This window comes from Thunnus thynnus, chromosome 3 (assembly GCF_963924715.1).
Source record: "Thunnus thynnus chromosome 3, fThuThy2.1, whole genome shotgun sequence".
Classification (NCBI taxonomy): domain Eukaryota; kingdom Metazoa; phylum Chordata; class Actinopteri; order Scombriformes; family Scombridae; genus Thunnus; species Thunnus thynnus.
Window position 1 is genome coordinate 13,340,496 of NC_089519.1, and position 11,356 is coordinate 13,351,851.

General features: G+C 38.4%; 1 protein-coding gene and 1 long non-coding RNA gene across 3 annotated transcripts; one reads left to right on the forward strand and one right to left on the reverse strand.

The window, feature by feature from the left end:
• Nucleotides 1-137: 137 nt before the first annotated feature.
• On the reverse strand, nucleotides 138-8,024 carry LOC137179567 (uncharacterized). Its single transcript, XR_010927836.1, has 4 exons — nucleotides 7,936-8,024; nucleotides 6,056-6,084; nucleotides 5,882-5,959; nucleotides 138-377 (listed from the first exon to the last, which is right to left on the reverse strand). It is a non-coding gene; the product is annotated as an uncharacterized lncRNA (long non-coding RNA).
• On the forward strand, nucleotides 951-11,184 carry LOC137179565 (tensin-4-like). 2 transcript variants are annotated; one of them, XM_067584341.1, is made up of 13 exons: nucleotides 951-1,029; nucleotides 2,205-2,478; nucleotides 4,095-4,431; nucleotides 4,846-5,168; nucleotides 5,262-5,357; nucleotides 5,538-5,669; nucleotides 6,854-6,946; nucleotides 7,437-7,514; nucleotides 7,651-7,713; nucleotides 9,370-9,541; nucleotides 9,686-9,754; nucleotides 10,142-10,171; nucleotides 10,379-11,184. In XM_067584341.1, exons 2-13 carry the CDS (start codon nucleotides 2,226-2,228, stop codon nucleotides 10,509-10,511), a joined length of 1,779 nt encoding a protein of 592 aa, XP_067440442.1. In that variant the 5' UTR covers nucleotides 951-1,029; nucleotides 2,205-2,225; the 3' UTR covers nucleotides 10,512-11,184. The 2 variants fall into 2 exon arrangements, with proteins under 2 accessions (XP_067440442.1, XP_067440443.1); XM_067584342.1 differs by having other exon boundaries at nucleotides 955-1,029; nucleotides 2,208-2,478.
• Nucleotides 11,185-11,356: the final 172 nt, after the last annotated feature.

The following is an 11,356-nucleotide window of genomic DNA, read 5'->3' on the forward strand; positions in this document are numbered from 1 at the left end:
TATAAACACATAAATTTATAATCTTAAAGTAGCAGTAAAAAGTTATAAGTGGTGTAAACTTTGATCACTTATATTTTCTTAAATAGTGGGACATGAAGAACTGCTACCAGTCATATGCTGTGTTATTTGAGCTTTGGCCACCAAGTACCCCAGAAAGCAAACAGTTCACTTTTGTTAAAGATAAAAGTACACATAAATATTAATCATTCTTATAATAAAATATCAGAACATTATGAAACATCAATAAAATACAGGAGACATAGGTCTTAATATGTGTTAAAAAGCACAACCAGGTTTCCTTATATAACCTCGATGGGAAGACTGTTCTACAACTTGAGAGCCAGTGCAGCATTAACCATGGTCATCTTGAGTTTAGCCTGAAAGTAGATAACAACCAGGAGACATTATTCAATGGACTTCAGGGCTTAATGGACTAACAAAGAATCAGCAAGATGAAGCCAGGCTTATAATGTATGTAATGAGAACAGAATGACAATGAGAAGAAATTTAGATTAAATCTTAAATGCTGTGAAGTCTGGACCAGAGGTATTATATAACTGCTGTGAAGTTTAAGTTAGTAATCTTAAAGCAGCATTTTGCAGAGGTTAAACTGCACTGCTACTGTACAGGCACCCACTGGGTTAATATTTTATCACACTAATTGTTATGAGTACGTATACATGCAAGCAAGCACAACATTACAGAAGATTTACATGATTACATACTCTTCCTCTCTTTATACACTTTGCTTGTGAGCAGTTTGAGTCTCAGCTATGTGTAACCATTTGGTTCAATGGTGAAGTAACACCCCTCCAGCGATAAACTTTTCACTGTTAAGATGACATCATCAGTTGGAACCACAAAGATTAGTGATTCTTGCTGCTGATAGGCTTACAGAGAAATGGGTTGGGATTGTATTAATAAAAGCATGCAACACATGTAATGTCAAAGTAAAACAGCGAACCATCTGAGAGTAAAGCTACACTACACTTCACTACAGCTGTAGAATCCTGACCAGAAGAAAATAAGGTAAGAAGACCTTTTTTTTTTGTTTTTTACCTTTAGTTAAGATATACAATTGAACAAACAAGGCATCAGTTGCAGTAAAAGTGTATATAACCTGACAGTGTACTGTATCGGCAAATTATAACAAATATATTAATAGTGTCTCACTTTTAGTTGATGGATCAACATTCATCATTAGTACAGCCTTTGCTTCATAAAACAGTTTTATTAAATGCATAAAACTTTGACCAAATAGTTGCTTATTATAGTAGCAGATCTTAGAAGCTATGTTAAAGCTGAATATGATGCTTGATTTGTATGTTCTCATTTCCTGAAAAAGAAAAGATAAAGTAAACTAAAGGTGGCTTTACTCATATGTTTATATTTCATGAAACGCTATGTTATAGAAACTTAGTGGGTGCTTCTCAAAAGCAGCAAATGTTCTAAATAATGTGAATATTCCAAAGAATCAGCAGATTTCTGCCTGTGGAATATTTCCAAAATACTATGGCCACCCGAAAAGTTTTGGCTGTTGTAGGAAAACACTAGTGTAGTCATGGTAACCAAAATGACTCATTGAGCACCACGCCTGTCTGAAACAGGAGGGAGACACTGTATGAACTGATCCTCCCACACATTACACACCCTATGAACATAGAAGTAAGCCATTTACTCAGCCTGTGTCATCATTCACTGAGTGAATTTATGCATAATACGTAATACCACATGTTCTGACTTACACATCATAGGGGATGTCATATTTATTAACCATAACAACAAGTTTTAAGATAGCTATCATTTCAGTCCATTGAACACTAGTGAGATGGCACTGAAGTTAGCTAAAGTTGTATGTGAGCTCATCTCAACAGTATATAATTCCAATGAAAAACATTTGTTTATAAAATCTACAGTATAGAGGATCATTTTTATGAAATGTCATAGCTACTTCTATACAAATATTTCTAAGTTGTTGTATCAATTACTAACAATAACAATGACAAACTCAAGATATGTGTTAAGCTACAGTGCCTTACAGAGGCCACAATGACTTTAATTTTCTATGAATATGACAATCTGGGAAAAAAAAGGTTTTGATGGGTCTGTTGTGCAAAGAAGACAAAAGCAAGGCTGTTATTCCAGTGAAGACTTCCAGTGAAACTGATCTCTCTCCATTGTGTCCATGTCTTTGGTTGTCCCAGAAGACTGTGAGCTTTTCTAACATGATGCCTACAGCTAAAGGCATATCCCTCATGATGCCCAATCACGTTCTGAGAGTGGGTCAGACTATCCGCCTGGACTCGGCACAGGAGACAGTTAATCAACATCCCAATCGAACTGAACCCAGCAGTAACCATGGTGACACCGATCTCGACATTTCCCTGGAGAATCTCAACCAGCTCATCCTGGAACTGGATCCGACATTTGAACCCATCCCGATCAACAAAAGTCCCCCATGCATCAGTCCTCCTACAGGTACAGTGCAGCAGAAAATACACAGTGACCGTAAAGCCGCTTTGCATTAAAGCATAGCAATGAAAGTTTGAATATTTTTCAAACCTTCATCTATTTTATAACTATTTCTGACTTAAAAAAAATCAATAAGGTCAACAGTGTACAACAAAAGACAGCCTCCAACCTACAGAGGTGTGACCCAGCACAGTAAAACAATAGTCACTCTTATAAAACCAATGGTACACATAGCCTGGGGCTTTGGAAATGTACTCACCCTTTTTTGTAAGATAGTTTTAATTTTTTTTTTATCATGGCATAATTGCACCACTTTAACTGTTCTGGGATTACTGCCCAGACTACATGCCACACCCTGCACATCTCAGGCTACAGACACAGCTCACCAACTCACTAGTCATGTACAACAGTAGCACAGTGGTGTCTTCACTGAGTGTTGCTCTGATCAGAAAGTCTGAACAAGGGTCAACAAAGCATATGAATAGACTTCCTGTAGTGCGTTCTTTCTAGAGAGACGTATCTGTGTATCTGTGTCACTGAAAGCTGTTTGCCTCCACAGCACATGGTACTCAGTTACAGCGGATAGTTTAACCACATTCACAGAAAACAATGTGGTGTACCAATTTTTCCATCTGTCTGAGGTCATTCTAATGTTACAAATTAAAACAAGGGAGAAACGTTTCTCCTTTTATGTGAAGTTAAAGTTAATGTTTACTGATACAAACCAAAGAATATAAGGTATTAATGCCCAGACTACATACCACACCTTGCACATCTCAGGTACTAGTCATGTATAACAGGGGCACAGTGGTGTCTTCACTGAGTGCTGCTCTGATCAGAAAGTCTAAACAAGAGTCAACAAAGCATATAAATGGATTTCCTGTAGCTCATTCTTTCTTGTGGGATGTATTGTTGTATGTTTATGAAACTGAGTGCCAGCAAACAACTCTGAAAGAAATCAAGCAACAATTATGAGAAATCAGACAATAAAAAAGTCAATTATGTCAGAGAGGTTAGAACAGTGAAAGACAGTGTTGTGTTGACTAGTACTCCTTTGATATTCTTGCAAAACACAGTATTTCCCCTTGTAGCAACACTCATCACAGTACCTACCTAGAGTCACGCAAAGATTTTTCTATTTCTGTATCAACATAAGTCATTATTATGTAAGTGGTTGCAGACGCCACCCGTCTGGCTCACACACTGACCACAGGCTACAATGTTTTCCCGAGGGCATAAACTCACTCGGTAGTGCCCATCAACACAGTGAGGCAGACAGTTCCTGAAATGAACAAGAACAAGTTGGGACTCCTCTAGGTGATGTGGTGTCATCACAACAGCAGAAAAGCACAATTCAAAGCATTTGATTCGGAAGGAATGGTCTGAGCTGTGCAAGCAGGTACCTGCATGAGAAATATGACTGTCTTTATCGGTGAGTGTCAGCAGCTGTGTGTTTACATACTAAGGCCAAGCCCATTTTGCTAGCAGACAACCAAATATTGTGCCAAAAAAATCATGAAGCGCAGGGTTTTTCCAACGAGTGGGTCAGAGTCATATCCTTTATGACATATCATGCATTATCCTTTTTGTTTTGACGCTAACACTTTCCCCTCTACCCTCAGATGACTCAGATGAAGATGTCTCCAACTGCATGCTGGTCCCTAGAGGATGTCCTCCCTGCTCCTCGCCTGAGGTGCTCCTGTCTGTGTCACCCAGTATCCCCATCCCTACACCCACCAGTCTCAGCTGCAGTCCCCATGGCACGGTGGTCTTCTCCAACTCCCCGTCGTCCTCTCTACCTCCGCTGCCATTTGGAAGTGCACCCCGACGAAATCCCTCACTGAGGCATGACATATCCTGCTCCCAAGGATCCCTGCGATTGTCACACTCAAATAGAAACAGTGCCACCTCACTCCTCTCCACATCAACATGCTCAGATACCAGCTACATGCTTGGCAGGTAGAACTCACCACCAATTACACAAGGCTATTAAACTAAAATATACTGTGGATCTTATGCATGCAGCAATTTGTAAATGTGCTGCAAAACCTTATACGTATTAAGAGGTTGACCAGGACCAATGTACTTGGTGATTTAGTCGACTAAAATATTTATGATTGAGTTTGCATTAGAACAACAGTTTTAAGGCACCATTTTCAGTTCTAAACTGGATCATTTAACCACATTCACAGAAAACAATGTTATGTACCAACTTTTCTGTCTGTCTAAGGTCATTCTAATGTTACAAATTAAAAGAAGGAAGAAATGTTTCTCCTTGTCTGTGAAGTTAAAGTTAATGTTTACTGATACAAACTAAAGAATATAAGGTATTGATCTGTGCATTTGCAACATTTCCTCATCCTCCCTGCATAGCAACCTGTCCTTGGCCAGTGAAGACACTGACTCTCCAGAGTCCATCCTTACTCTCACGTCCGGATCCTTCACTGACGGGTCCAGAACGAGACCCTTTGACCCCCGGCACAGCCCAGACAAGCCCTCTCTGACCAAGCGAGGACATTTACCGGAACTTCACAGCAAAGGAGCACAGAGCAGTCCTGCTTCACTCTCTGGGTCTTTCACTGATATCCCTGTACTGCTAGTCAATGGTGCACCACAGCTGGATCTGCAGATCAACCCGTCTCCTGGACTAGAAACAGACTTCACACAGACCAACTCGAAACCATTTTCTCCTCACAGTGAGTCTCAGGTGTTACTATTGTCTGTTTTGCTGGCAGCTGCCGCATTTTTTTAAATATTTGACCCCATGTCACATTTCTTTGGTTGTTTAGGTTTCCAAGCCCATTTTAATGGAAGTCAGCCCTCAATGAAATTTGTCATGGACACTTCAAAATTTTGGTTCCGTCCACATATCAGCAGAGCAGAAGGTAAAAATCTCATAATGCCACTTTAATGAAAACTCATTTAAGACATAACAGCTTTAGTCATGTCATCCTGCAAGATCTAGTATTTTTTCTACAGATATGTAGGGATATAGAAAATATATATAATAAACACACATTTGCAACTATCTCTAAGCATTTTCTCTGGTGTTTAATTCATTTCAGCTGATGCTCTGGTAAAGGACAAGGAACCAGGAACATTTGTGGTGAGAGACAGCACTTCCTACAAAGGCAGTTTTGGTCTGGTCATGAAGGTGGACCAATCACAAACCAATATCTCTGCAACTGCCTACCCCGGTAAGCTTTTATTGGCTACTACAGCCACCTGACCTTGTGACTTTTGAATGAAATAAGGAAGCAGCAGCATTTCAGTAAGACAGGACAGAAAAAGAGAAGGTCTTATTTACCACAACTATCACACAGACAAACAACGTGAACACACTGTAGAGCAGTGCTTATGTCATCATTTGACTCTATCTGAGATGTAAAAGGCACAGGGAATCACTTACCCAACTCCGCTGATGTGAATGGGCTATCTGTGGCAAGGCAGGAGACAGTGCTGTTATTTTTTCCACCCACAGTATAAGCTGTATAAACACAAAAGAAAACCAGCTGTTTATGGCACTGTAAGCAATCAAAGATGAAAAAATGGACCGTACTCACGAAACAATCTTGAGGCTTACTTCATTTGCAGATTTGTCCTTTCTCAGCTCTTTTAGGAATGCAGGATATGAAAGACATGTGAGCACTGTGTCAGCACAAAGGCAATTTCAGTGTGCAGACTCGAGAGTATGTTGTCTTTTACAATAAGGCTCTGCTGAATTATCCCTCAACCAAGGATCATTGGAGGACACAGTGATCCTTGGTCAAGAGATATCACAACAATATGTTCTCTCTCGCTCTTTGAAATGAAAAAAGATTTTGATTTTGGCATTTTTTTGCTTTTATATGACAGTTGACAGTGTAGAAAGATGGGCAACATGGGGAGAAGCAGAGGGGAATGACATGTATATTAGGAACAATTTACAGTGTAACACAAATTCTGTTTAAGAATCCTGATTTATTTTAGTGGTCAGGATATAATGTGTAAGCTTCTTAATGAGCAGATTTTTTTTGTTGAAGATATTCGGTGGCTAAGACAGAGGGCCCTGTGTCCTTCATGAGAGGATACAGGGTCAGGACACTGCTGTTATGTAAAATAAATCTTTTGAAGTTGTGGATCGTCTTGGTTGTTGTTGCTGTCTAGTATCTTGTGAGCCCATACAGGCTGGGCACCATGTGATCCAAGACACTATAAATAAATAAAAAATTTAAAAAAGAGGAAATGAATTAATCAAAAACAAAAAATCTGTGCATCAAAAGCCACATGAAATTGCTGCCAATACCTCTTTATATTTTTTTGTCCAAGAAAAAACAAAGCTAATAGTATCAGTGTAATGCTGATCTTGTTTTTCCTAACATTTGCCCTTTGATAAATACAGGAGAAAGCAGTTCTGATCTTATCAGACACTTCCTTATTGAATCATCAGCTAAGGGTGTACGCATCAAAGGCTCTTCTCAGGAACCATACTTTGGTGAGTAAAAAAGTCAAAAACACCTACTTTGTTGCATATTTAGAGGGAATCAATTTTCCCTCAAAGTAACTTAAAATGTGCTCGCCTACTCAATACGACTGCACATCATGGTTCTGCTGATCTTGCAACACCAGAACTGAGTCAACCCTGTGTGGCGTCTTAGGGTGTGGGTTGGCGGGAGTGGGTGGATCTTGTCCTTTATTCAAAGGTATGAGTTCATGGTTCATAGGGTGTGTTCTCACACTCACAAAGCCATTATCTAGGGTAATGTGATTCTTAACTTTCTTATCAGAGCCCATGAATTTGAGCAGACACGTGCATTATACTGCACTAATAATCATAAAATCTCCAATTCCCCATTTACATTAAAAAAGAAAGTCAGAGAGAAATATTGAAATTTTTGTCTGGTCTTTTGTGATCTAGAATAAGACAATTGATTTCTCAATAATATCTGTGCTTAACAAAACCTATGATTTTGTTATCTTTGCAGGCAGTCTCTCAGCCCTGGTCTACCAGCACACTATTTCTGCTTATGCTTTACCCTGCAAATTACTGCTCCACTCTCAAGGTAGGCCTTTATTGCATCATTTAATATTTAGTGTGTCAATGTGTGTCTGTGAGTGTGTGTGTTAGAGAGAGAGAGAGAGAGAGAGGAAGAGAGAGAGAAGGCAGTAAATTAAAACCTTGTGTATTTGCCCACACAGAGCTGTGCACGGGAGAACAGAGGGCAGCTGACAAACCAGCATCAGAGGACAAGACGAAAAAAGGTGAGACAAAGTTAACAGGACAGATAATTTTTTTGTTTACACTTTTCCCCAGAAAAAAAAGGTTTGGGTCATACATCCCATTATTAGCACTTATCTTTAAGTAATACTAACAAAAACTAACTACAAGCAAAAAAAAATAAGGAGCAGCAGAAATATAAAAAGAAGAAAACAAGTGTTAATATCAGTGGGCTAAGGGATTAAAATAATATTTGTGGTTCTTACCTGTTCCTCTTCTGTAGTCAATCATTATTGCATTGCTGCCATGCCAGAAATGCTAACAGTAGCATGTCCCAAACAGCTTGCTAATTGATGTTAGTTAATTAATGTTGAAGGCTAGCTTTAGCTACATCTTTAAGACTCCTCTGAGATGTTTCCAGGAAGTCCTCAATTATAAACAGCCAGTGTAACATTTAAGTATAAAAAGTTCATTTCTTGAAGTCAATGAGACACATCATTATGGCTTATTGTAGGAAGAAAAGCACACACAGGTGTAATTAATTACACTAATCATGAAGGCTGCCTTCTGCTTAGGTGTCCCAGTATAGGGTCCTGTTATTAAGCCTGCTGGCTCATTCACATGGCTTCCTTATACATTTACAGAATGGAGCCATAGCTAATTAATGGTATGTGTTACACCTGTGCTTTACCTTCAAAATGCCTGCTGTGAATGTGAACAAATAGATGTATGTATGTTTTTATGTAGCAACCTTTTAAATCAACTACTCATCTTCCAATCCAATCCAATGGTGGAAGAAGTATTCAGATCCTGTACTTAAGTAAAAATACCAATACAGCAATGTAAAAATACTCCATTACAAGTAAAAGCCATGTATGAAAAATCCTACTTAAAGCTGCAGTGTGGAACTTTTGTCTCCCCCCTCTGGCAGAGACACTAAACTGCCCTTCAGTTCTGGCCAACCAATCACAGCTGGTTGATGTAAAACGTAGCACCAGTGCAGGAACATTGCTACAGACACCACCAGATAGAGAGGTTTATCTGGCAGCGATAGGCTTAATCAGCATTGTGTGAACTCGTTTGGCAAGGGCTTGAATGTTGCAGATGTTCATTTATATGTAAAAGTCCCGCACTCCAGCTTTAAGTAAAAGTACATAAGTATTAGCTGCAAAATGTATTTAAAGTACTAGTACCTCTGACTGATATATTATTATATATGACATCATTAGATTATTAATACTGAAGCCTCAGTGATAGAGCAGCATGTTTAGCTGCTGGAGGTGGAGCTAGTTTCAACAGCTTTATATACAGTTAGCTAGTTTAGTCCAGTGATTCTCAATGTAGGGGTCAGGGCCCTCAAAAGGGTCACCAGATAAATATAAGGGGTCGTGAGATGATTAATGGGAGAGGAAAGAAGAAAAAACAAAGTTCTGATACACAAATCTGTTTTCAGTTTTTGGACTTTTTCTCTAATCTTTGATTCTTGGTGAAATATTGGATCGTTTGAACATTTAATGAAATGAAACCATGTGAGAAGTTTAGAGGGAAATATAAATCTGTATGTTAAATATAAATCAATGAGAATTCTATAAGTCTATGTTGATAAAACATGCTCTTACGGCTAATACATTTTGTGTACTAACAGTTATCTCGCAGAGTTCACTAACCACTAACTGTTTTGATGTATCTCTTCACAACAGCCTCCAACTTTGTTTACCTGAATGCCGTCCCCACTGAGACACTGACAGGACCTTGTGCAGTGCAGAGGGCGGTGTCTTCAACAATAGAGAAGGCCTCGGGTTCCTTCACTCCTACCATAGTAAACCTGAAGGTGTCTATGAAGGGTGTGACTATGACAGACATCAACAGGAAGTAAGAAAAGACACATCCTGTGCTGCTGAGATTTGACTTACAGTAGATTTTTTTTTAAAAAAACATGGTTTTTAGCAATGGTGGTGATTTCTGTGTTTGTGTGCAACAGACTGATTTCTAACAGCCATGATTATTTCTTCGTAGGCTCTTCTTCAGACGCCATTTCCCTAACCACCTGCTTAGCTACAGTGGGGAAGATCCAGATAATCGACAGTGAGTATGCAACAACATGCTAGGAGATTCATTTTAGAATAGTGAAAAATTTGTGCTATGTAATATTCACCAGGGTTACAGTCTCATTTATGCCAATAACTGTAAGTAGAGAGTTAATGATAGTTACTCTTTAGCCCTGCAGCAGTTGTTTTGACTTGTCAGCTAGGGAGGGAACCATATAACTGGTAACATGGTTCATCACTATGGGCGGCAGCTTTCACATTACTCATAGTCTTTGAACCATAGTTAATATAAAATATTGGTTAGTGCCTTTAGTGTTATTAAACACACAGATGTCCTTGATGTCAAAATGTTTACCTTATAAGACCTGTTGGCAATGAAAGACTTTTTTTTTTCTTAAACTTTGTCTTTTTTTTACTCTTACAGGTGGCTCAGAGGTTCAAGTTTTGGTGCAAGGTAATTTTGAGTTGTTTTTAATGGCTCAAATAATCAGAATGATGTTTTAAATCATAGAGTATATGGAAACCATTTATATATTGTTCAACTGATTTCTGACTCACCAGCAATTCATATCTTTTATACCTCAATTTAATAAATTCTTCTTGTACTTGTAATTTTTTTTTTACAAATTAAATCTAATCCATTCTTGCTTTATCCCTTCAGGCTGTTTGGCTTGGTGGCAAAAGGTACGGAAGCCAGCATGGAGAATGTGTGCCACGTCTTTGCAGAATATGACCCCCTACAGCCCTGCAACAAAATTGTCGAGGTTATTCAGGATACTATAGCCAAGCTGTAGGTGCACAATGACTGAGACGACATGAAACAGCACAGGGTGTTAAGCCCTGATTTACACTATCTCCTCCTATACTGTACTTTTCTCAGGTAGCTGCTGTTGTTTCTCTATATGCCTCACCAGATTACAATACCAGCAAAATCTGAATTTGAGATGCAGACTCATTTCAGATGATAAGTCATTTAAATGACAGGTATAACTGTGGCATACATGAAGATATACAGGACTGAAAAAACTTTCAAGCAAGAAGATAAAAGACGAGAAAGCAACAACTTATGATTGTAAAAAAAAAATATGATAGTTAAAAATATCTGAACAGCTATACTTATTATATAAAGCTGTTGGTTGGGAGTGGGGCATTTTATGTCATTGATTTGTCTAATTTCTCAATGTTAGAAAGATTCCTATGGAAAATGAGGTGTAAATCTGCACTAGCTGATGCTAGATAGTATAAAATATTGATGAGAGATTTAAAGGTTCTGTTAATAGTCTGGAAGAAAACAACTGAAATACTGTCATGTCCTGTCATTTCAAACAAAAACTATGCAGATACCCTATATGTATAGTTCAGAATATATTTATTATAATGCACTGTAAACTTTTTCTTCTCTGTATATTCACTGACTTGTTTTTTCAAATTGTTATGATGAAAAATAAACATGTTGAAATAGTGAAAGTGTGCTCATAAATGTTTATAAAGGTCAGAGAGAGAGCGAGAGAGAGAGAGAGCGAGAGAGAGAGAGAGAGAGAGAGAGAGAGAGAGAGAGGTGTTATGTGTTAAAGTGTGAACAACAGAGGTTTTTAACTTTTCCTTTACCTCATCAAAGCCTATCTGTAAACACATCCAA